Here is a 24,891-nt window from a genome sequence, read left to right as displayed (position 1 = left end):
TTAAACAAACATCCTGAAGAAAAACAAATACTAAGAAATAAAAGGACTCAGGCTAAAACTAAAAGGATGAAAAAAGATGTACTAAGCTAATATTAATCAAAAGAAAGAAACAAGAAATATTACCAGAGATAAAGGTGGTCATTTATTAATGATAAGGGGTAAATTAATCAAGGATGTAACAATCCTAAATGCATATGCACCTAACAATATGGGCTCAAAACACAACCTTTAGCAAAAGGAGAAATAGAAATTTCCAGTTTTGGTTGAAGACTTCAACACTTCTCACAGTAACTGATAAAACATGGAGAAAGAAAAGGATATAGAAGGCCTGAATGATGCCATCAAATGCCTTGCTCTAATACAGAACACTCCTAACAGCAGAATACACATTTTTTTCAAGCATATATGGAGTATTCATCAAGACAGATCACGTTCTCAAGCATTAAACAAACCTCAACAAACTTAAAAGAACGAAAAATATGTTTTCAGACCACAGTGGATTTAAACTAGAAATCAACTGCAGAAAGATATTTGGAAAATTCCCAAGTATTTGGAAATCAAACATATCTAAATAATTCATTTAAGAGGGATCCATAAGACAGAAAATTCTATGGAACAAAATGAAGGCACAGCATATCAAAATTTGTGGAAAGTGGCTTAAGCAGTACTGAGAAGGAAATGTATAACATTAAATGTTTATTTTAGAAAAGAATGACCTCCATAATCTAAGCTTCCACTTATGAAACTACAAACTATCATCCAAGAAAACATTCCAGAAATAAAGAAGTGACTCTACACATTAAAAGGATCCACAGGAAAAACATGGAAAAATCAATTCTGACACATACACCAGTGAAAATATTAGACAAACATTCAGGGCCTCTAGACAAACTGCTTAAATAAACTTACAAGAGCAAGATAATTAGACTGGCATCAGATTTCTCAAAAACATACAAAGCAAGTCAACAGTAGGAAGCATTTTTAATAAATTTAAAGGTGACCTAAAACTAGAGAACATTTAGAAGAAAGCAAGTGAAAATGCTTCAGGACATTGGATTTGGCAATGATCTTCAATATGATACCAAAAGCACAGGCAAGAAAAGTAAAAAGAGAAAATGAACTACATTAAAATTTTAAAAACTTCTGTGCAATGGATGCAATCATGTGAAAAGACAACAAATGGGAGAAAATATCTGCAAATCAAACATCTGACATATGTGTATATGAAGAATGAAGAACTCCTACAATCCAACAACAAAAATTAATCTGATAAAAAAAATGGGCAAGGGACCCGAATAGACTTTTCTCCAAAGATGATATACAAATGGCCAACATGCATATGAAAAGATGCTCCACACCACTAATCATTACGGAAATGCAAATCAAAACACAATGAGATTATTACCTCACACCCATTAGGATGGCTGCTAAAAAAAAAATCCCCGAAGACCCAACCACCACCAGCAAATAACAAGAGTTGGCAAGGATTTGGACAAATTGAGATCTTTGTATGTTGTTGATGGGAATTAGGTAAAATGGTACAGTCACTATGGAAAACAGTATGATGCTTCTTAAAAAATTAAAAATCACCATATGAACCAACAATCCAACTTCTGGGTATATATCCAAAAGAGCCAAAGACGGTCTCAAAGAGATCTGTATACTCACATTCACACTAGCATTATTTACAATAGCCAAGAGTTGGAAGGTACCCAAGTATCCATCAGTGGATGAATGGATAAACAAAATATGGTATATACAAGTACTATTCACCATGAAAAAGGAAGGTGATTCTGACACATGCTATAACACATGAATGAACCTTGAAGACTTTATGCTAAGTGAAGTAAGTCAGACACAAAAGGACAAATAACTACATGACTGCACTTATATGAGGTATCTTGAATAGTCAAACTCATAATAACATAAAGTTGAATAGTGGCTGAGGGGAGGAGTTGTTGTTATTTACCGGATATAGTTTCAGTTTTGCAAGATGAAAAAGTTCTATAATAGAAATCTGTTGCACAACAATGTGAATACACTTAACACTCCTGAATTGCACACTTAGGAATTTAAAACGGTAAATTTTGGCCAGGTGCGGTGGCTCACGTCTGTAATCCCAGCATTTTGGGAGGCCGAGGTGGTGGATCACAAGGTCACGAGACCAAGACCATCCTAACACGGTGAAACGTCGGGTGTGGTGGCACGCGTCTGTAGCCCCAGCTACTTGGGAGGCTGAGGCAGGAGAATCGCTTGAACCCAGGAGGTGGAGGTTGGAGTGAGCCAAGATCGCACCACTGCACTCCAGCCTGGGCAACGGCGCGTGGCTCCGTCTCAAAAAATAAAAAAAAGTTAAAATGGTAAATTTTATGTGTATTGAAAAATTATTTTTTTTAAAGAAAATCAAAGATTTTATACCTAGCCAAGCAATCTTTAATGTGTTCAGAATGAAAAAACAGTAAGTTTTTAATGTGCCCTTCCTGAGGACTCTATTAGAGGATGAGCTTTATCCAACCAAGACCTGACTGTGGAAAATTGGGCAAAAGGATTAATGGTGAATATTTCATATAATTTGTGAGATAGAGAAACTCTGGATGTGGGACCCAGGAATCAGTATTTTTAAATTTCCCAGATGACTCCAGTGTACCCAAAGTTTAGAAACACTTGTACTTCCTTCTTCTACTGTCATTTATTGCAATTCTTATTCAATTTCATTCTCTTTGGCAGTGTAAATGTTTGTTTTTGTCTGTGTTCCCACTGCCCTACATTTTATAATAATAGGGATATCTTTATTCCAATAGTAACACAATCCTAAAAACAGAAAGATAATGATGGGGTAGAAAATACATGAGCGATAGGGACAGAAAGACCTAGGTTTGAATCTCTGACTCTGCCACTCACTGTATGGCTATGAGCAAGCCATTTACCTGAATCTCAATCATCTATGCAAGATGCAGATGATATCATCTATTCAGTATGGTATGACTGTTTTATTAGGAATACGTGCCCAATAGCTGATTGCTACTATTGTTAACAAAAACAGTACAGGAAATGTTTACACTAACAAAGCACATGAAGTATGCTTGGAATATACCAAAAAATGTTATAAATTCGATGTAAAAGCATATGGAAGGCTACAAAACCCATACCTGCTCCCCTGGCTGTTGAGGACTAGCAGTTGTGGGCTGCTGAGGTTGTTGTGGTGTAAACTGGGAGAGCTGCTGTTGCTGCTGCTGCAGAGTGTTAAAAATAAGTGAACCACCTGGAAGCTATTAAGAATTTAAACAAAAATTAACCAATCTCATATGATTTTATATCAAATATTTAAATTTCTTTATTCTACAAATATTTTTGGATCATTTGCTATGTGTCACTCTTATAGTTGAGGAAACAGGTGAACAAAAAAAAAGTTGGTTGCCCTTAAAATAAAGACCTATTTAGATACAATTTTAAAATCCTATTACTTTGGGCTCTCAAGTATGTTAATACCCTTAAACATAAATTTTTCTGCTTCAAGCTAGTAGTTAGCTATCCCAATTCACATGCTATTTTTTATTTCACTCTTTTTATACATCAATACGAAAGAGCATTAAATACATTAGAAAGTACAAACAAACAGCTTATGAATCAGAAATGTATACTGTGAAAAGCCACCCCTCATAAATTGGTTCTAGTTTTGACAAAAACACAAAAATACTATACAAGATCTTTTATATAACACAGTGAGGAATTTCAAAGTTGAAAAAAAAGTGCATTTAGTTGTCCATATTTATTTTGGAAACCACTACTTTCTCTTTCATTCAAATCTAATTCGAATTTAATTAATCCAAATATAAAAACAATTTTTAAAGAAGCACTCAGAAAACTCCAGGTTAAAAAGGAAAACAGTGTTTGTCAAATGCACCAAAAAACAAATAGTTTTTCCATTTTAAGCTATAGGGGTTTATATATGGACCACTTTGAGGTCCTTAGGAGAATGTCCAAGAAAATACCAAATACAGAACTCTTAGGTTCTATATAGTCCAAAAAAAAAAAAAAAAAAAAATCCTTGGGTCAAAATATCTATCTATATCCATCACAGCTCATCATTAGGTAAACATGGATACAGCACAGATCAAATGTTCCTTCCTCAATCAGTGTATAGTAAATGTAGAAATATATAATAAACTAAAGGATTTCCATTCCTGTTAACACTGAGACTGATCCCTAAGAAAACTTCAACAGCAATATACCAGAAGGTAGGCTAAATAAACAAATGCAATTTGTGGGCTTGTCCATACTATAAGTATATTGGTCTGCAATTAGTCTGCAAACATACTGCATCGTGTATAGGAAATAAGTTTTAAATTTTAGCTCTAATGAGAATTTCCTGATCTGTTAATCCTGAATACCAGGGTGGCTGATCTGTTATTGTTATTTCCCATCAATCCATAGCTCTACTACATTACATATCCAGATCTTTATATTCACGTCTATCCATTTTCCAAACTACTAGCTTAAAGCTTACTCCTTCTTTAAATTAGAGGACCTAGCATAACACCAGGAATGTTGTAAATTCACCCCCTCTTTTTTTTTCTTTTGAGACAGGATCTCACTCTGTTGTCTAGGCCGGAATGCAGTGGCGCAATGTCAGCTCACTGCAGCCTCGACTTCCTGGCCTTAAGTGATTCTCTGACCTCAGCCTCTCGAGTAGCGGGGATTACAGATGCATGCTACCATGCTTGGCTAATTTTTTGTAGTGATGGGCTTTTACCATACTGCCCAGGCTGGTCTCGAACTCCTGAGCTCAAGCAATCCTCCCACCTGGGTCTCCCAAAGTGGTGGGATTCTAGGTGTGAGCCACCGCGTACTGCACACATACCTATTTTTTAAATCTCCTTCAAGCACAAAAACCAGTATTACTTCTATGCATACAAAAAACATCTGTTGGGAAAGCAATTATTTTCTAAATATGTCCACTATTATTATTGTAGCGAAGTATCCTCCTTGGTAGGTGCAAATTCTCCCCACTGGCACAGCTAGTTCTTAATTAGGCAGGGCTACTGGAGCCAAAGTGTGGTATATAGGGTACTGATTCTTCCTTTTTATCCACTTGATCATACAAAGGTAGCAATAATAACCACACCCTTAGAAGAATCTAAACAGACCTCAGAATTTCAAGTGCTAATACATATAGATATACATTGTTTAGAAAAAAATTCAATGTACAAACAATTTAATCAAAAGCAGGATTTCAGGTTTACCTGGAGTAGATTTAAGGGCCTGAGACTTGAAGTATTTTTTAAACCAAATGGAACACCTGTTAAATAAAACTCATGGTTATAACAGAATTGGAAATTTATTACACATGAAAATAATTTATACTTTAGTATATATAAGTACAATAATTTTATGTACTCTCTGCATAGATGTGCGTATTTTCCATACTTCAGAAATATCAATACTGAGATTTTATTCAAAGTTGTGAAGCACCAGGTGTACATTATAGTCTATCTTTCAGAAACTGGGACTTCTTTTTCATTCTTCTGACTGTTGACTGAACAAACAGTAATCAAGAATTATGTGAACACCATGAATATAACAAAACTATCACTGCTGTGCAAATACATTCCAGGTACTGGCATCTACTTACATTTCTCAGTGTTACATAGTATACTAAAATAATCATATCTTTAAGAACTGGTATGCTCTATGCTATTTTTTTTTTTAACTACAAATGTTAATCAGAATGCTAAAGAATGTTGCAATTTGTGTATAAGATCAAAACTGAGAGTCAGGAAACAGTGCTCTGTTAATTCTAAACATAATCCTAAAAAATCTGTTACATAACACAGAGCATTATCTTAAAGTTGGGGGTGACAAACTTTTTCAGTAAAGGGCCATCATGTAGGCTTTGTGAGCACAAATGGCCTCTGCTGCATTTTCTTTTCACAATCCTTTAAAAATGTAGTAACCATTCCTAGCTTAGGCTGTGTGCTGTAGTGTGCTGATCCTGGTCTCACGATATGCAAATATTTTGCTAACAAAATACACCAATCTGAACACTATTTAAAAATGTATCTAGTTCTCTATCAGATCATATTTTTAAAAAAAGATTTAAGGCAAGAAATGCACATGTAATATTAGCAAAGCCTTGTATAAGAAACTGAAATTTGGCAAAAATATCCCTTTCTGGAAAAATTCTCATTTAAGAAAATGGCTTAACCCCCATTTAAAACTGGATGACATCTGTATAATGCCTTCTAGCTTACCAAAGTCACTTTCATACTTCATTTATTTCTCTTAAGTACCAACTGAAGATATTTTTATTCCCACTTTAGAGCGAACTGAACTGAGGCTAAGGGGGAAAAATTTAGTGACTTCTGTAAAGCCCCAGTTTAGCAAGTGAAGCCACATGTAACTGGTACAACTAGCAGTTACATGTAAATATCCTAAATTCAGGATGTGAAGTCCATTTCAGGACTTCTGGCACTAAAGCACACTTATGCTTATTAAAATAAGAACACTAGGCCGGGGGTGGTGGCTCACACCTGTAATCCCAGCACTTTGGGAGGCTGAGGCAGGCGGATCACGAGGTCAGGAGATCGAGACCATCCTGGCTAACATGGTGAAACCCCGTCTCTACTAAAAATACAAAAAAAATTAGCCAGGCGTGGTGGCGGGCGCCTGAGGTGGGAGAATGGCGTTAACCTGGGAGGCGGCGGAGCTTGCAGTGAGCGGAGATTGCGCCACTGCACTCCAGCCTGGGCGACAGAGCGAGACTCTGTCTCCAAAAACAAAACAAAACAAAAAAATAACAGCACTAGCTAGAATTAGGAAATTACAGCAACATGTTAATATGTTTAATTATATTTTCTGGGTTCCCTTTCTCATAACTAAGAAAGTTTTTAATGAATTTTTCCACATTGTTTTTCCTATTAAATTTTTCCTCAAGTGAAACTGAATTGTTTCAAGATATTATAATACATTCTTTTAAAGAGCATCAAAAAAATAAGCACAAGTTATTATTATAACTGTTTTCCTGTACAGGTAATAACTACTCTTCGACAGAGCGAGACTCCGTCTCAAAAAAAAAAGAATGCTTATTATGTCTCAGGCACAGTTTAAGCACATAATCTGTATTATATTTCATTTAATCCTCATGACTATAAGGTAAGTTATTATTGCTATTTCCATTTTATTTATGAGGAAAATTAGACACAAAGGTAACTTTCTCAATATTACACAAACGATAAGTTGTACACCTGGGATTCAAGCTGAGGTAGTTTGGCTCCAGAATCCAGGCTCTTAACTGCGATGCAGATGCCTCTTGTGCACAATGTGTATTTTCAAAATACATTAATATTCCCTGGAATATAACTACAATGACAATAAGGCTACCAAAATTAATTCTATTATTTGGAAAGCAAAAGAAACATTTGCACAGACTCACAGGCTTACCAAGTTTTCCAAAGTTGATTGCTAGATGGCTTTTAATTCAAATGCCAGAACTTTAAAGGCTTTTGAAATGAAACACATGTGATACTATACTTCATGAAATAATGACATTAAATGCCTTTAGCATCATTCTTAAAATTACATTTTTACTTTAGCATATACTTTAATTTTTTTTTTTTTTTTAGAGGTTATTATTTCCAACATTCTGACCTGCTTGAGAAGCTGCCTGCATTGCACTGGGCAATGCATTTGGTAGCAGACCTCCTGAGGGTAGAAGGCCGCTCAGGTTTATTCCTGCAGGAGTTATGGCACCTGTGTTACAGCCCAGCATGGGGTTTGAACCACTCATCAAAGCCTGGGCCCCACTGCAGGAGAATAAGACAAAGCATTAAACTTCACTGTAAAAGGAAAAAAGTCAGCCACATAATTCCTCAGATTAAAAAACAAAACTACTAAGCAAACACAACTAGCTATTTATTGGTATTAAATATCAAAGGCAATGCAAAAGATAAACAGGAAATTCTAAGCTGCTGTCAAGATGAAGTATCAAAAAACAAAAACAATAAGATGAGGTATCATCTTAGTGCAGTTAACAGATATATTATTTAAAATTAAAACACACATGGTCAGGCAACTTCTGTCCATATTTAAACTATTGCCTTTCAGTCTGAGTAATAGGCAGTTTGTTCTTCATTTCACAAATTTAGAATTTTAGATGGTGAAACTATCTTTAAAAAAAAAAAAATCAGAACATCAATGCAAACTTACCAAACAGAGCCCACTACATTGATGAAGTTAAGTCCAGCAGAGTTTGCCATGACCTGGGTGGCCGTGGTTCCTGGAGTTATAGATGTTACCATGGTGGAAAGAGGAATGGTTGTTACAGGCATTGCCTGGCTCAGAGACCTTTGCTGCTGAGCAAACTGAGTTAACAAAGTGGGCTGAGGGGTGAAGCCTGAATCTTGGGGAGTAGGGGTAGCTGAAGGGGTACTAGGAGTTGAGCTCTGAGCATCAGGAGGGTGTGGGGTCGATGAAGGGGTTGGTGTAGGAGTAGATGGCTTAGGAGTTCCAGATCCTGCTCATTGAGAAAAATAAAAATTGCTAGTTTGTTATAAATGGCCAGTCCTTTTAAAATAAGGTTAATGGAATCTTACTTAGCACTGACAATTTGTTCTAGTTTTTTTTTTTAAAAGCAGTTAACTGCAAGTGTTAATTTCTAAACATGATACATGAGTGTTGCTACACTCAATTACAATTAAGGATGCAGTATATCACCTAAAAAGCCCATTAAAGATGCTATTGCAGTAACAGTAAAAATATACAGTTATATTCTACCACAATACCCATTTAAAAGTTAGTTTCCTACATGCTGCCTTTGGCCTAAAAAGTTCAAAAGGAATTCAAATTAATTTATTATTTACGATTTACTAATTCATGACTTCATTTAAAAATATTGCTTATTTAGTGTAAAAGTCTGAGATAAACTGTGAACATATTTAATAAGTTACATATGGTTAACAATCATATTTGGCACCTAAATATACATGTTTAATTCCTAACACATCAAGTTTATCCTGACAAACAAATTTACAAAAAACAGTAATAAAGTAAATGTCTGATAGATAATACTGCATCTTTAACAGTAACTGTGTACTTCTGTTTAAATGTAGAATGTATAGAAAATCTGTTGTGAATGAAGTATGCACAGTTTATCAATTTTTTAAAAAACAAAAACAAAAAACAAAAACCAAAAAAGTAAAACCAAAAGCTCTTGAGGTGTTTTCTTTTTTAGCTTTCATGTCCTGCAGAAAGAAAGGAAAGAAATGTGAATGTCCAGAAGCTGTCACTCAACCCTTACTTAAAGTAACAACTGTGTGCAGTAGATTACCATAATCCATACCCACAACATAAGAAGTGTGAATAAGACTTTCAGAAAATTTATATATTTTTCTTTGTGCAAAACAAGAAGGCAGAAAAATTACACCTTTTGAGCTATCAAGATGAAGATGTTTATATCTAATGCGAAGACCACCCTATCACTGTGCAGTGTACTAAAACTTTCAGCATATATTAGCTATCTACAAAAAATCTAAAAAACTGGAATGACTTTTTCCCCCAAATTGGTACTTTCAGATATTTACTAATTTGAAGAAATTCTCCCAAACTAATGCTAACATTCTTGTATAACTCTTCTTGATGTTAAAAAAAAAAGTATTCAGTAGTAAAAATTACATTTCAGTATCTTCAGAATAATGCTTTATGATCATCATCACATTTTAGTAACTGACAACAATTTATAAAAGAGTGTAGGAGTGTTTTTGAAATATTGTTTTTCAGTTTATTGTATCACCACCTTGGAACTAGTTGACTTCTTACATATACACAAAGATAGGACCTGCAGCAACAACTCTTATGACATTTTTTTCATATCAGCCACACAATTTACATAAATATGTAAAATGATCCTAGGGTACACTGGAATAAAAAATATTTTGAAATCTTATTGCCACATGTAACTACCAGGTTATTTTTTTAAGGAGATGTGTAGGTTATAAGTCTATAAGAAAGGTATACGCAGAATGCATACATAGATACAGAAAAACAAGTACAATTACAGTAGAGACATAATACATACAATCAACAAGAGCTCTGCCTGAAGCTTCTAGCAACTTATACATTTTGGGTACACAGTACATTCAGATATCACTACTTCACAAGTTGAAAAAAGCTGTCTTAAGAAACACTAATGCAAAAGCTTATGAAGATTTAATGAAGAATTTAAGTTATGACTCACTTTGTGATGAGCTGGCAGGTGATAGGGCAGCTGGAGAAAGCATGCTAACTTGATTGAGATCCACAGATGATTTCCGAGGAATACTTGATGGCTTCGAAGAAGGAGGAGGAGTTGGAGATTTGAGAAAGCTGCTTGTCTGTTGTGGTGTAAAATAGTTACCTAGAAGAACATAAAAGTTATTTCCTAAATTTATAATTCAAAATTCTGTGAACTATAGAAATCAAAATGGGGCAAAGTTTTAAAAAGAGATTAGGACTCTATAATGTTTGTTATTCTAGACTGCAAAAAACTAAGAAATGTAATACCTGAGGAACTATTTCCTGAGCTTGAGGGCAGTTTGATTGGCGGGGGTCGATGTTTTACGCCCTTCCCCAATACTGAAGACTGAACTGACACAGTTTCAGTTTGCTAAAAGACAGTGACATTAAGCATACTTGTTAAAATTAATCCTGCTATAAACCCCACATGAAATGTATATTTAACTTCATAGTTTCTTAAATAAAATTAGTACTGCTATAAATCCCAGATTTTTAACTCTGCAAAGTGCTCTCAGTGGTTACAGATTGAATACTGTATGTATTACAAAGAAAATTTCACATGAGACCCATGAAATATATATTACAGCACACATAAAGAATGAGGAAAAGATTTCTGAGTAATAGGGTGGGAAGTGAGAGTTTTAGGGAGAAAGGCAGAGGAGTAAGATGAAAGCAAAGCTTCCACCCTTCCATACCTATCTATTAAAGGAAAATAATAGCTGTTGAAGCCAAATGACTAGAACACAGGTGTTTATTATAATTTTCCTTTTATCTTTGTGTACATTTAAAAATTATGTCATAAAGAAATTTTAAAAAAAGGTAAAAGTAAAAACAAAACTAAATAATACTGCTGCTCCTCAAAAAATGATTCTTTTTTTTTTTTTTTTAGATGGATTCTCGCTCGATTGCCCAGACTGGAGTGCAGTGGTGCTATCTCGGCTCACTGTAACCTCCACCTCCAGGGTTCAAAAGATTCTCCTGTCTCAGCTTCCCGAATGGCTGGGATTACAGGTGTGCGCCACCATGCCCAGCTAATTTTTGTATTTTTAGTAGATATGGGGTTTCACCATATTGGTCAGGCTGGTCTCAAACTCCCGACCTCAGGTGATCCACCCACCTCAGCCTCCCAAAGTGTTGGGATTACAGGCATGAGCCACTGTGCCCAGCCTCAAAAAATGATTCTTAACATTTCTCAGATTACTTGTGAAACAACTGGGCACAAAGAAGTAACATTAACGAAACACACTTCTGTTTCTTTCCCTGGAGAAACCTGACTCAGACTGGCTGAGCCACTGGAGCTGTGTGACATCTTGACCGGACATTTGGCTTCATTCTGGACTAATTCTTGGTACTGATTGACTACCCTAAAATATCAGGAGAAAACAGGTAAAGATTAGATAACCTGTTTTAAACACGAATTTATTTTATAGGAAATAATGACTATTAATGGCAAAAAGAAAGTTCTATCAATATAAAAATTAAAATTAGGTGATTTATCTTTGTGTTAAAAGTACATAATTTTTAAACTGTTCAATGACAAATTGTCCAAAACATTTTGCTAAATAACAATCTAAAGATATACTTTCAATATCTTATTTCTAATACAGAAATTGCAGGGATTACTTAAGTAATAAGCAGCCAAAGAAAATACTCAATTCCTTTCTTAGATTCTGATTAAAGTACTATCTAGAAATCATCTTCCTTAGCTACACTAGATATGTCTAAGTTTTCTTGTTTAAAACAAAACTATATTTTAAACATTTTTTTTTGTTTTCTTAATTCTATGAAAAAAAATCCTAGGTATTATAAACGTTGGAAAAATGCATTTAAGTTCCCCCAAAATCTCATCCCATGAAAAGAACCATTCTTAACAGTTTGGCGTATCACAAGCTTTCATTTTTCTAGAATCAATAAGATTTTAAAGTTGGAAAAGACCTTAGAGGTTTTACTGTCCAATGCCCTAATTTTACAACAGAGGCCCATAAATATTAAACAGTGTAAATATGGTTAATAGCATAACCAAAATCAATGTTTTTAACTCCTAGTAAAGTACTCTCTATCCTATAAGGATGAAAAATTTTTCATATCCATCCTGACCAAAATAGAGATGCAAATATTTTCACCTCTCGGCATCGGTCTTTGATCCAATAACGAACCTAAAATGTTTAAGGAAAAAAAAGGAGAGAAAAGTATTAGCTAAGAGTTGTCTTAAGAAGCCTTGGGATTACTTTTGAAATCTTCCATGTTTTAGTCACAATAATATAAACTGGTATTAAATCTACCAAGATATGGAAACAAAATTTTTTAATGCATTTACACATACGAAACAATGACGAAGTTTTGCATGCATTATGAAACAATGTGAATAATTTGGTTGATTTAATTAAGGGATATTTCTTTTGGCACAAAATTTATTTATTAAAACATAATCTGGGCTGAAAGTTACCAAGTGCTATATACCCTTACAACTATTGACCCTAAAGCAAAATCACTGAACTACCATGTGGAAAGGTCTTTGGCCTTCATCTCACTTTAACCTGTGATTTTAGAATTAAATGTCTACATAACAGATCCTTAGAATATATTTCAAACAAGGTATACATATTTATCACCGATTCAAATAAAATATCTTTAGCAAGTCTTTTTAAAGAGTTTGATATTTACGTAACTTCTTAACAGATTAAAATAGTTTATTTTTTAATTACCAATTTGAATGATCATCTGTGGAGGAGCTGAAATATAAAATGTAAAAAAAAGCTTAGTTAATGCAGCTCAAACTTCAACTCCATAGTTTATTCAATAAAATATGAGTACGGAAGAATGACTGGAAAATAATAAATCATGCAGCTACTCTGACACAAAGGTAAAAAATTCAATTCTCTTCCTGTCAAACAAATTAGTCATTTGGCTCTATAGACCAATTTTTTCACAAAAGAACATGTATCACCCTTGTGTTCTACAAAAATAAGTTAATAAATTAAAAATGGCCAATATATGTTGCCTTTAAGTTGAAGATTTTTTTAAATATAAGTAATCAATATTGGGTACTATATTCACTACCTGGGTGATGGGATAAGTAGACACCCACACCTTAGCATCATACAATATACCTCTGTAACAAACCTGCACACATAACCCCTATAGCTAAAATAAAAATAAAGAAAAAAAAAATGGCTTCCTCAGAAATGCATGCTGAGGATTCAGAAATAAACTGTTATGATGTCTATAACTTTAAAAAAAAGAAGAAAATGCATGTAATCAAAACATCTGATCCTTTTACAACAATAAAAACTGGTCATGTGAAAAAAGAAGCTGAGGATTCCCTGTTATTTCCTTTCATTGACTTTTACCTAAATATTGGTGGGGTTGCTCTTTAAAATACACCTTTCTACTGTAGATTCAATTAGTATTTTGTGTAAGTAAAGGCTTTACAATTAACATAGACCTGGCCCCGTCCTTTTCTGCTGAGCTTTTTTCTTTTTTTCAAAACAGTATCAATTTGATTTAAAAAACCAAACATAGTAAAACAAAATAAAACTAAATACTGACAGTACCAAATATATGTAGTTCACACATTTTGGAAGATCATCTATATTTTTATGTATTAATATGTAGGGTCAATAACTACAATAAGCACTGAGTCTGTGTCCTTACATGCAGTGCCAAATACCAAGCATCTTTTTACATTTATGGTAAACTTGCTTCCTATTTAAACACACTATTGCCCAAACACTTCATGTTCACAGGTTAAAGTCCTAAGTGCCATAAATATATAAAGAAAGATATCACAGGAATAGCCTTCGAAACAAGCATAAAAATAATTATACCATAGGTTTTTTTGCTATTTAATAACTCTTGAGCAACACAGTAACTATGACTTAAGTTTACTTAGGTCTACTAATAAGTTATTAGGTCTACTAATAAGTTTACTTAGGTCTAACTAATAAATGAGTTCCAAAGAGAAATTTTTATTCATTAATGGCTCATCAGTAGTTACTAGATAAATTCTTGGTGCCTTATTTTTTTTTTTCAGTTACTTGTATTTAACAGAACTCACTGTGATGGAGACATCTGGCTGTCACTTTCTTCATCTGCTTTACATGGCTGTATTTTACCATAGTAAAGTGGATCTCCAAGCGACTGCAAGATGGTCAGCTTTGTTTTCTGATACTGAGTACCAGTTTCACATTCAAATACATAATCATCTTTTACGTCCTGAAAAACACATAGCACCTCAAATAAACATCTTCACAAGTAGGCAGGCATTAAGAATTAGTAAAAATTAGGAATAAATGATACAGTAACATGTATCTGACGATAGGAAGACATATGGTACTTAGGCTAAAAGATGTTTAAGTCTGCCTACCAGAATAAAGCACAGCATGGCTCTTTTCCTAAAAACTGTATGGGCACTCAGCATGCATTTAATAAAGCATTAACATACACTACGAAATATGAACTTATATGTAACAATATTAATACATCATTAAACACATTATTAGACATATTAATATACATACTGGAAATAATAACAATGAACATTAAACACTGTTCTCAGCACTCTACAGGGACTGCCTCAAGTAAGCTTCATCATATTTTTATGGTTGGCACTGTTATTATCTCCATATTAGAAGTCAGGGAATTAAGCAGAGAGGTTAAATGAATTGCCTAGGGTCACACAGGGAGTTAGCAGTCTGTCCCTAAGCTAGCACCCCGATCCTCATGCTGCCATGCCTGTTTATGCTCAGGAGGGCAGTACAGGATTATTTTTTACATGGTACTCTCGGAAGGAGAATTCTGATGGCATGTTTAATCAAGCTTAATATGGCAGAATTTCAGACTAGACATATGAATTGCAAATATTAAATAATATTAAAAGGATAGAACTTTCAAAAGCAGATCTGTTTCTATTTACCATTTGTCTGCTTTTGCTATCACACACACAAAACATCTCTCGTCATTTCACTCCTAGGGTTCACCTAATTTAAATATTATACCTATTTCTGTCTTTTTAAGATGTTATTATTCCAATTAGGAAACTTACAAAAACGTATCCTTAGAAGAATTTATTAATTTGAAACAAAACAAAACAGAACTACCAATATGCAAACCAAAAGTAAAAAAGAAGTTCTTCATTAAAATTGCTCTTTAAGGCCAGGCGCAGTGGCTCATGCCTGTAATACCAGCACTTTGGGAGGCCAAGGTGGGCGGATCACGTGAGATCGGGGGTTCGAGACCAGCCTGGCTAACATGGTGAAACCCCATCTCTACTAAAAATACAAAAATTAGCCAGGTATGGTGGCAGGTGCCTGTAATCCCAGCAACTCAGGAGGCTGAGGCAGGAGAATTGCGTGAACCTGGGAAGTGGAGGAGGTTGCAGTGAGCCACAATCACACCATTGCACTCCAGTCTGGGCGATAAGTGCCAAACTCCATCTCAAAAAAATAAAATAAAATAAATAAAAATAAAAAAAATTTAAAAACAAAAAATTGCTGTTTAAAATGCAAAGCATACTTTGATGAACAAAATAGTTGTTTCTTCATGTAATAAACTGAACTTCCAGAAAGTAATTTATAAAAGAAAAAAGGTCCCAAACTAATGGCAACTGCACTTTATGTTTAATAAATTCAGAGGCCAGATTAGAAATGGCATAATTAGAAACAGAGACAGGCAATGATTACTTACATGGGCTGGCCAGACTGTTGGCTGTGAGTCATCAGATTTGATAGACTTTTCTACTTTAGCATATTTCTCCACCTAAACAATCAAATCAAGAAATACCACATAAAATAGAATCCATATCAGATAAAATGGAATCAGTACTCTGATAAAAGAGAAGAAACTAAGTAACTCGACAATACAATATACTTGTTAGCGCAAGAATTCTTTAACCAGTACCAACTACTTACGCTTAAGTAGTTTAAAAGTCTTCTGATGTGTAAAAAACAACTTTAATAAAACCAAACTAATTAAATGTTAATAAACATAGCTGCTTTTCTAGACAGTGCCTCTTAATTTTTTTGTCCATAAGCTGGTGTTTTTTCCTTTAGAGCTTTTCCTTCAGGAAAACTGGAATGTCAGAGAGATAAGGATCAGGAGCTTTTCCTTTTGGCAAGGCTTTTCTTGAAATAAGAGCTGTCATGTAACAGTGGCAACAAAACTAAGGGAGACTATGGAAGGTAAAATGTTAAAGCTGATCAAATTTTTTGAACCTTTTCCACTTTCTAGTCAGACTTGACCATATATTCTGTACATGTCCTAGGTATCTGTGTGAGTCAAATGTTATTATCTTACTGGCAACTATGATCTTAAGAGTCATTTAGACTTATCTGGGGCACTTAATAAAAATACAGATTTACATGTCTGTCCTTAGAAATCCTAAGTACATAGATCTTGAGTAGGGCTTGAAATCTCTTATGTTTAACTGATATCCTAGGTGATTCTTCTGATTGAGCTAGACTGAGAAGCTTTGAGGGCAACTGCTACTCAATGTGTGGCCCATGGACCTCAGCATCACATAACCTAGGAGCTTGTGAGAACTGCATCTTATGCCTCAGACCACACTTGCTAAGTAGCAATCTACAATTTAACAAGCTCTCCAGGTGATTCCTAAGGACATTAAAGTATGGGAAGTACTCCAGCCTGTCCTCCAAAGCTAAACTCCACCCTTTAGTATTTATACTGAAATTCTATCCTCAGGCCATGTTCCTTGAAGAACTGCGCATAAGCTACCAACAGATAATATGGCTTACTTCCTTGAGTTGTATATACAGTCTACTGCTGTTTCTGGCTTTGTGCTTAGAATAATTTCTTTTTATAAAATCAGAAATAGTAAGAATAATGCATGTGCTAGCATGGAAAGGGTGCAACAGAAGAACAAATCTGAAAATAAAGAGTGAATATAAAAAAGAACAGAGGAGAAAGAAAAATAAAGGATCACTCATCAAAATATCCCTTTTCTGTCTTCAAGCATTCATATTCATGTATATTATGGATCAATAAAGAATACAACCCAATGTTCCTAATCTTGGTTACTTCTCTAGTGTTATTAATCTTTATTTTTTTAAATAGTATTATTAATCTTCAAATTTAACCACTTCAAGGAAAAAAGCACTATTAGGAAATTTTGATGAAATATTATGAAAACAAGAGAGATTTCACGTGATTATGTAATATACACTATATTTTTCCACATTTTAAAATTGTTTTGTTTACTATTCCTGCTCCAAACACAACTATATTAAGGGGTTATGTTTTTTCAACTTAATGTGAAAAAAGAACAATACACAGCTTCTAAAAATCATTTTTCAATGTTTTTTGAAACAAATCATATTGTTTTTAAAAAAAAGACTATGATCGCCCCTTTCTCTTTCCGGTTCTAGGCGCTTCGGGAGCCACGGCTTAAGGTGCAGACATGGCAAGTCCAAGAATCACACCACACACAACCAGTCCCGAAAATGGCACAGCAATGATATCAAGAAACCCCGATCACAAAGATACGAATCTCTTAAGGGGGTGGACCCCAAGTTCCTGAGGAACATGCGCTTTGCCAAGAGGCACAACAACAAGGGCCTAAAGAAGATGCAGGCCAACAGTGTCAAGGCCATAAGTGCATGTGCCAAGACTATCAAGGCCCTTGTAAAGCCCAAGGAGGTTAAGCCCAAGCTCCCAAAGGGTGTCAGCCGCAAGCTCGGTTGAGTTGCCTACATTGCCCATCCCAAGCTTGGGAAGCATGCTCATGCTCGCATTGCCAAGGGGCTCCGGCTCTGCCCACCAAAGGCCAAGGCCAATAATCAAACCAAGGTCCAGGCTGCAGCTCCAGCTTCAATTCCAGCTCAGGCTCCCAAAGGTGCCCAGACCCCTACAAAGGCTACAGAGTAGATATCTCTGTCTGCCAACGTGAGGACAGAAGGACTGGTGCGACCCCCCACCCCCGCCTCCGGGCTGCCATCTGCATGGGACTGGGGTCCTCCTGTGCTATTTGTACAAATAAACAATAAACCTGAGGCAGGGAAAAAAAAAAAAAAAAAAAAAAGAGTATGATCTAAATCACTTTGTTTTTAAAAGAAGTTTTTTGTTGTTGTTTTCTCAAGGTATAAGCAAACGAATGGTAAAACTTAGAAACTATATGAAAAAAAAAATTCATGAACCGACTTACATCTACTTCAGAAGGTATGGCCAAATTACAGGGACTCCGTTTCCACATATCTACACACTGAAAAATTAAAAACAATATAAATATACAGAAAAAATGCTAAATAAGACAGGTTTTTGGGCATAAGCTTCATTTAAAAAACATATACTTACATTTCCTGCTTTAGAAATTTTGAGGTCATAATGCTGACCTGCTTTTCTTTCCTTTCTTTTTTGTAAGAAATCAAGTAACCTCAGCTGAGGAGGAGGTGGACAATGAGACAGATCTTGCTGCCGATTCAGAGAGGATCTGGAATACCTCTTGAAACACCTGAAATGTTAAGAAATTTGAACTAAACAGCACTAATAAAAGCAGCTCGTAATATATGTGAGTTGAAACTAGTCACTGCTGAGTATGTACAAATCATGTTTATAGAACACTGCCACATGCCAAGCACAGTCCTAGGAACTAGGACTAGGTGAAATAAAAATGAGTAAGAAACAAAATTCCCATCACCACAGGCTATCAAGTCCAGAGGGGGAGGAGACATTCACAAGTAAACAGACAAAATAATTTCAGATTTCAGATACCAAGAAGCAGTAAGATAAAAAACAGAGTACCGTGGAGAATACAGGATAAGGAGGGCAACACTAGGGCAGGGAAGTGGGAGAGGGAGGGGAGGAAAAGAGCCTGAAAAAATGACATGTGAGCTGAGACAGGAATGATGAGAAGGAACTAGCTATGGAAAGATGAAGGTGAAGGGGATAATTTCCAGTTTCGGGTACAGGCATGTAAGACTCTGGAAGTTCCCACCTCATCCTAACAAGTAAAAAGCTGAATAAACATAAAAATTAACGATTCTTCTTAGATCCATCAAAGAGATGAGGTCACAAGAAAAACCACTGCCCCAAACTTGGAGAAACCAATAACGCAGACCATCATGGCTTGCTGAAGCAGAAACCCACTAGCACAAACCTCTTCAGGAACCAGTGCCAGGGTGGGGAACCTCAAGTATAACTGATGAACTGCTGGAGGCCTAGTGTGGACGTGTCTGAGAGATTCAAAACTCCAGGGGGATCTAGTCACTGGGAGCCCCCACACTTTTGGGGGTTTTATCTCCAGGAGCTCAAAGAGGTTCTCACAGTGACTACTGGGGAAAAATTCCCTCATGTTTCCCATGGAGGGTGGGGAAAAGAAAATATTCTGAAAGATCAAGGAATGAGTATTTGAAGACACATTTTTAAAAGATGCCAAGGGAGGAATAAGCTTGGTTTGTTTCAAAAACACAAGGTAGGTGTGCCTAGATTCAGTTTATAACTAACTGACTTCTTCTATGATCATATTTTCTCAAATCTTGAAATTACAAAATCTTTCCTTAAAAGTAGGATTAACAACGATTAAATCAGTCATTCGTTATTAGGAAAATAATGAAAAAATTATTATTTCTGTTCATATTTGATCTCAGCCTCTTTACCTTTTTGGAAAACAGACTATAAACTTAGAAAAAGTTTATTCTTTAAAAGACTGCAGAAAATGCATCAGTTCAATCTGAAGCATAGAGCATTAAAAAATAATAATGCTATACAAAAAAATATAAAATAAGACCATTAAAAATCCTATTTTCAAAAAAAAAAAATAATCAGAGGCTGGTGTAATTGGTCATGCTTATAATCCCAGCTATTTGGGAAGCCAAAGTGGGAGGATCACTTGAAGCCAAGAGTTCAAGACTAGCCTGGGCAACAAAGAGAGACCCCCATCTCTACCCTTCTCCACCAAAATCAGAGCAAACATACCCTGGAGGGAAAAGATACTATAAATAGCAAAATTTACAGCTACTTGTGTCTTTTGGTTCACCCTTCCACAAAGGCAATTACCGTTTCATTGGGCGAGTGTTCATCTTTTGCTTGTTATAGAGCAGTCTGTTTGCAGTGCAGGTGACTGCTATAGAAGGATCAAGACAGAGTGGTTCAGCTGTAGCTAGGATGAGCTGGCTCTCAAGCAGAAGTTTGTCTTCCTGAAATGTGTAAGAGCATATGTCAATACCAGATTTAAGATTTGCAAATATGTAATCATACATAGCTTAATCTAGAAATATTCCCTGGAATTCTGCTAAGAACTACAGTAAAACACGGTATTTCAGGTGCCAATGTTAGTGTGCATGCAAACGTTTAGAAACTAGACAGCATAAAGAAACTTCTAATGGAAATTCAATGCAGGTATATCTCGTTTTATTGTGGTTCACAAATATTGCACTTTTTATATATTGAAGATCTGTGGCAATTTTGCACTGAGCAAGACTATCAGCACCATTTTCCCAACAGCACACTTATTTTGTGTCTGTGTCACATTTTGGTAATTCTTTCTGTATCTCAAACTTTTTCATTATTATTAAATATATTATGGTGATCTGTGATATTCAATGTGTACTTAATCAAGAAATGATGTATGTTCTCTGACAGCTTCACCGATCCACCACTCCCCAGTGTGGGATCTCCCCTGTCTTTCTCCTTCTCAGGACTCCTTACCCCTAGAAACATTATAATATTTAAATTAGGCAAAAAATGGCTTCTTAGTGTTCAAGTGAAAGGAAGAGTCACACATCTCTCATTTTAAATCCAAAGCTAGAAATGATTAAGCTTAGTGAGAAAGGCCTATAAACAGCTACAACAGTGAAAGCTAGGCCTCTTGTACCAGTTAGCCAAGTTGTGAATGTAAAGGAAAAGTTCATAAACAAAATTAAAAGCACTACTCCAGTGAACATCCATAACAGATAGAAAAGTAAAACAGCCTTATTGCTGATACAGAGAAAGTTTAAATGATCTGGATAGAAGATCAAACTAGTTGCAACATTTCCTTAAACCAAAGCCTAATCCAGAGCAAATCCCAATTCTCTTCAATTCTATGATGTGAGAGAGGTGAGGAAGCTGCAGAAGAAAAGTTTGAAGCAGAAAACTAGTTCATGAGGTTTAAGAGTAGAAGCTGTCTCCATAACACAAAAGTGGAAGGTGATGCGGCAAGTGCTGATATACAAACTGCAACAAGTTATGCAGAAGATCTAAGATACCTGATGAAGGTGGTTCAACAACAGGTTTTCAAATTAAATAAGACAGCCTGATACTAGAAGAATATGCCATCCAGAACTTTCATAGCTAGAGAGAAGTCAATGTCTGGCTTCAAAGCTTCAAAGAACAGGCTGACTCCCTTGTTGGGGGTTAATGCAGCTGGTGACTTGAAGCTGAAGCCAATGCTTATTTGGCCATTCTGAAAATCCTAGAATCCTTAAGAATTACTACTCTATTGGTGCTCTATAAATGGAACAACAAAGCCTGGATGACAGCACATCTGTTTACCACATAGTTTACTGAATATTTTAAGGCCACTACAGAGACCCACTGTTCAGAAAAAAAAAGATTCTTTCGAAAATACTACTGCTCATTAACAATGGCCTTGTCACCCAAGAGCTCTGATGAAGACACACAAGGGGATTAATGTTTTCATAGCTGCCAACACAATATCCACTCTGCAGCCCATGGATCAAGGAGTAACTTTGACTTTTAAGTCTTAATATTTAAAAAATACATTTTGTAAGGCTTTACCTGCCATAGATAGTGATTCCTCTGATGGATCTGGGCAAAGTAAATTAAAAACTTTCTGGAAAGGATTTGGCATTGTAGATGTCACGAAGAGCATGCATGATTCATGGGAGGAGGTCAAAATAGAAACATTAATATGAGTTTGGGAGAAGTTTATTCCAACCTTCATGGATGACTCTGAGGGGTTCAAGACTTCAGGACAAGAAGTCACTGCAGTTGTGGTGATATCAAGAGAAATACAATTAGAAGTAGAGAGCCTGAAGATGTGACTGAATTGCTACAATCTCATGATCAAACTTGAATGGATGAGTTGCTTCTTATGGGTGACCATAGAAAGAGTTTTTTTTTTTTGAGTCAGAGTCTCCCTCTGTCACCCAGCCTAGAGTGTAATGGCGCAGTTCACTGCAACCTCCGCCTCCTGGGTTCAAGCAATTCTCCTGCCAGGTACCACCACCATGCCCGGCTAATTTTTGAATTTTTACCAGAGACAGAGTTTCACCATATTGGCCAGGCTGGTCTCGAACTCCTGACCTTGTGATCTGCCTGCTTTGGCCTCCCAAAGTGCTGAGATTATAGGCATGAGTCACTGCACCCCGCAAAAGTGGTTTCTTGAGATAGAATCTATTCCTGGCTGTGAACATTGTTGAAATGACAACATAATATTTAGACTATTACATAAACTTAGGTGATAACACAGCAGTGGCAGGGTTTTAGAGGACTGACTTCAATTCTGAAAGATGTTCTACTGTAGGGTAAAACTGCATCACATGCTATAAAGAACTCTTTCATGAAAGAAATAATCGATGGGGCAAACTTCACTGTTGTCTTTCAAAAAACTGCCACTGCCATCCCAATCTGTCAGATCCTGATCTGTCAGCAGTCATTAATATCTAGGCAATACCTTCCACAAGCAAAAAGGTTATGACTTCCTGAAGGTTCCGAAGATCATTGGCATTTTTTAGCAATAAAGTATTTTTAAATTAATGTATATAAGTTGTTTTTTTAAACATAATGCTATGGTACCCTTAATAGTCTACAGTAGACTCCTGAACAACATGGATTTGAACTATGCAGGTCCATTTACACAGGAGTTTTTTTCTTTTCTTTTTTTTGAGACAGAGTCTTGCTCTGGAGTGCAGTGGTGTGATCTCAGCTCACCGCAACCTCTGCCTCCTAGGTTTACGTGATTCTCCTGCCTCAGCCTCCTGAGTAGCTGGGACTACAAGCACACAACACCATGTCTGGCTAATTTTTGTATTTTTAGAGACGAGGTTTCACCGTGTTGGCCGGGATGGTCTCGATCTCTGGAAGTTGCCAAGAGAACTGGCAAGATGAACTTTTCTTCTTCCTCCTCCTCGGCCTACTCAATGTGAAGATGATGAGGATGAAGACCTTTAATATGATATACTTATTGAATAGTAAACAAATTTTCTCTTCTTATGATTTTCTTAATGTTTTCTTTTCTCTAACAATTAACTGTAAAAATACAGAGCACAATACATATAACATACAAAATACATGTTAATCACCAGGCATGGTTGCTCACATCTGTAATCCCAGTACTTTGGGAGTCCCAGGCGGGCAGATCGCTTGAGCTCAGGAGTTCGAGATCAGCCTGGGCAACATGGTGAAATCCTGTCTCTACCAAAAATAAAAATAATTAGCTGGGCATGGTGGCATGCACCTACAGTCCCAGCTACTCAGGAGGCTGAGGTAGGAGGATCACTTGAGCCTGAGAGGCAGAGGTTGCAGTGAGCTGAGACTGTGCCAATGCACTGCAACCTGAGTTACAACCTGACTCCATCTCAAAAACAAAACAAAACAAAACAAAAAAACAAAATCCAGTAAGGCTTCCCAGTCAACAGTAGGCTCTTAGTAAAGTATTAGAAGAGGAGTCAGAAGTTACACATGGGTTTTTGACCGCACAAAGGCCACTGCCCGTAACCTCTCTGTTGTTCAAGGTCAACTATATAGTGTAAATGTAATCTTTTTATACACTAGGAAACCAAAAAGTTCATGTGACTTGCTTTATCGCAGTATTTGCTTTACTGCAGTGCTCTGGAATCGAACCCACAATAACTCCGAGGTATGCCTATAATTTGTAGAGTATGGAATGGTCAGATTGTAAGAGTGGCTACTCATTAATTCAAGAAAGTATTTGAGCACCTATGATGTGTTAGGCACCTTTACAGGAGTTGGGGATAAAGTAGTGAGCAAAACAAAATATTCTGCTCTCACAAAACCTATAGGGTCGTAAAGGGTTATGGCATTTTTTAGTAACCGTGAATAGTCCCATCCTATACTCAACTATATTACAAGAATAAAAATGACTCTGCTAATATTGAGTGAACTCTATCTACCCAATTCCAAAGTACATACAGGCTCTTTACTGTTATCACATAATGTACTTTACTGAATCCTATTACTTTGCTTAACCTCTGAAATATCTTGATAGCTAAGGCTATTTTTTTAAGTGAATCAATTAATAATATTGTTAAATAATAATTTGTTAGAATTAACCAATTGCTTTCTCATGTCCATTAACTAGATCTGGCTGGTTTCTTCCTCGTTGTGTTACTTAAGAATTTATTTTATTCACTGAATTCCTATAAACTGCTAGTTACAACTAGTGGCTTGATTTAATATGGGCTCCTTTTTTTTTTTTTTCTGGACAAGAGTTCTTTATTGGTGCTATTACTACTGTTGTATGTCTCTTGCATCAAACCGGGAGGTACACAATAATTAACTGTTCCATCTTCAATCAGTAGGTTTAATCAGATTGCTACATTACAAAATTTCCCATTAACCTATCATCTAATAGTTTTCACATCCAAGAATTACTGTTGTCTAGATTCATTACTTCATTAACACTTTCAAACTTTTATTTTTCAAAAG

General features: G+C 35.7%; 1 protein-coding gene and 1 pseudogene across 3 annotated transcripts in view; one reads left to right on the top strand and one right to left on the bottom strand.

Annotated features, from left to right (window-relative positions):
• Nucleotides 1-24,891, bottom strand: part of SUPT20H (suppressor of Ty 20 homolog (S. cerevisiae)) — a 54,453-nt gene that overhangs the window by 4,833 nt on the left and 24,729 nt on the right. The window contains exons 10-23 of one of the 2 annotated variants that reach the window (XM_011992994.1): nt 20,278-20,417; nt 18,577-18,733; nt 18,428-18,484; nt 15,955-16,026; nt 14,327-14,484; nt 12,975-13,001; nt 12,393-12,425; nt 11,516-11,633; nt 10,537-10,639; nt 10,232-10,390; nt 8,206-8,275; nt 7,648-7,802; nt 5,244-5,299; nt 3,150-3,269 (exon numbers count right to left, since the gene is read on the bottom strand). In XM_011992994.1, coding sequence (XP_011848384.1) covers nt 3,150-3,269; nt 5,244-5,299; nt 7,648-7,802; nt 8,206-8,275; nt 10,232-10,390; nt 10,537-10,639; nt 11,516-11,633; nt 12,393-12,425; nt 12,975-13,001; nt 14,327-14,484; nt 15,955-16,026; nt 18,428-18,484; nt 18,577-18,733; nt 20,278-20,417 — 1,425 coding nt within the window. Of the gene's footprint in view, nt 1-3,149; nt 3,270-5,243; nt 5,300-7,647; nt 7,803-8,205; nt 8,513-10,231; nt 10,391-10,536; nt 10,640-11,515; nt 11,634-12,392; nt 12,426-12,974; nt 13,002-14,326; nt 14,485-15,954; nt 16,027-18,427; nt 18,485-18,576; nt 18,734-20,277; nt 20,418-24,891 lie in introns of both variants that reach the window. The other variant, XM_011992993.1, reaches the window with a different exon arrangement.
• LOC105548807 lies at nt 17,124-18,249 on the top strand (annotated as a pseudogene). The gene is made up of 2 exons (XR_001007450.1): nt 17,124-17,164; nt 17,652-18,249. The product of XR_001007450.1 is annotated as a 60S ribosomal protein L29-like (transcript).

Source organism: Mandrillus leucophaeus, unplaced genomic scaffold (genome assembly GCF_000951045.1).
Source record: "Mandrillus leucophaeus isolate KB7577 unplaced genomic scaffold, Mleu.le_1.0 Scaffold421, whole genome shotgun sequence".
Classification (NCBI taxonomy): Eukaryota; Metazoa; Chordata; class Mammalia; order Primates; family Cercopithecidae; genus Mandrillus; species Mandrillus leucophaeus.
The sequence above is the reverse complement of the archived record's forward strand: the minus strand, read 5'-3'. Positions and strand labels throughout refer to the sequence as shown.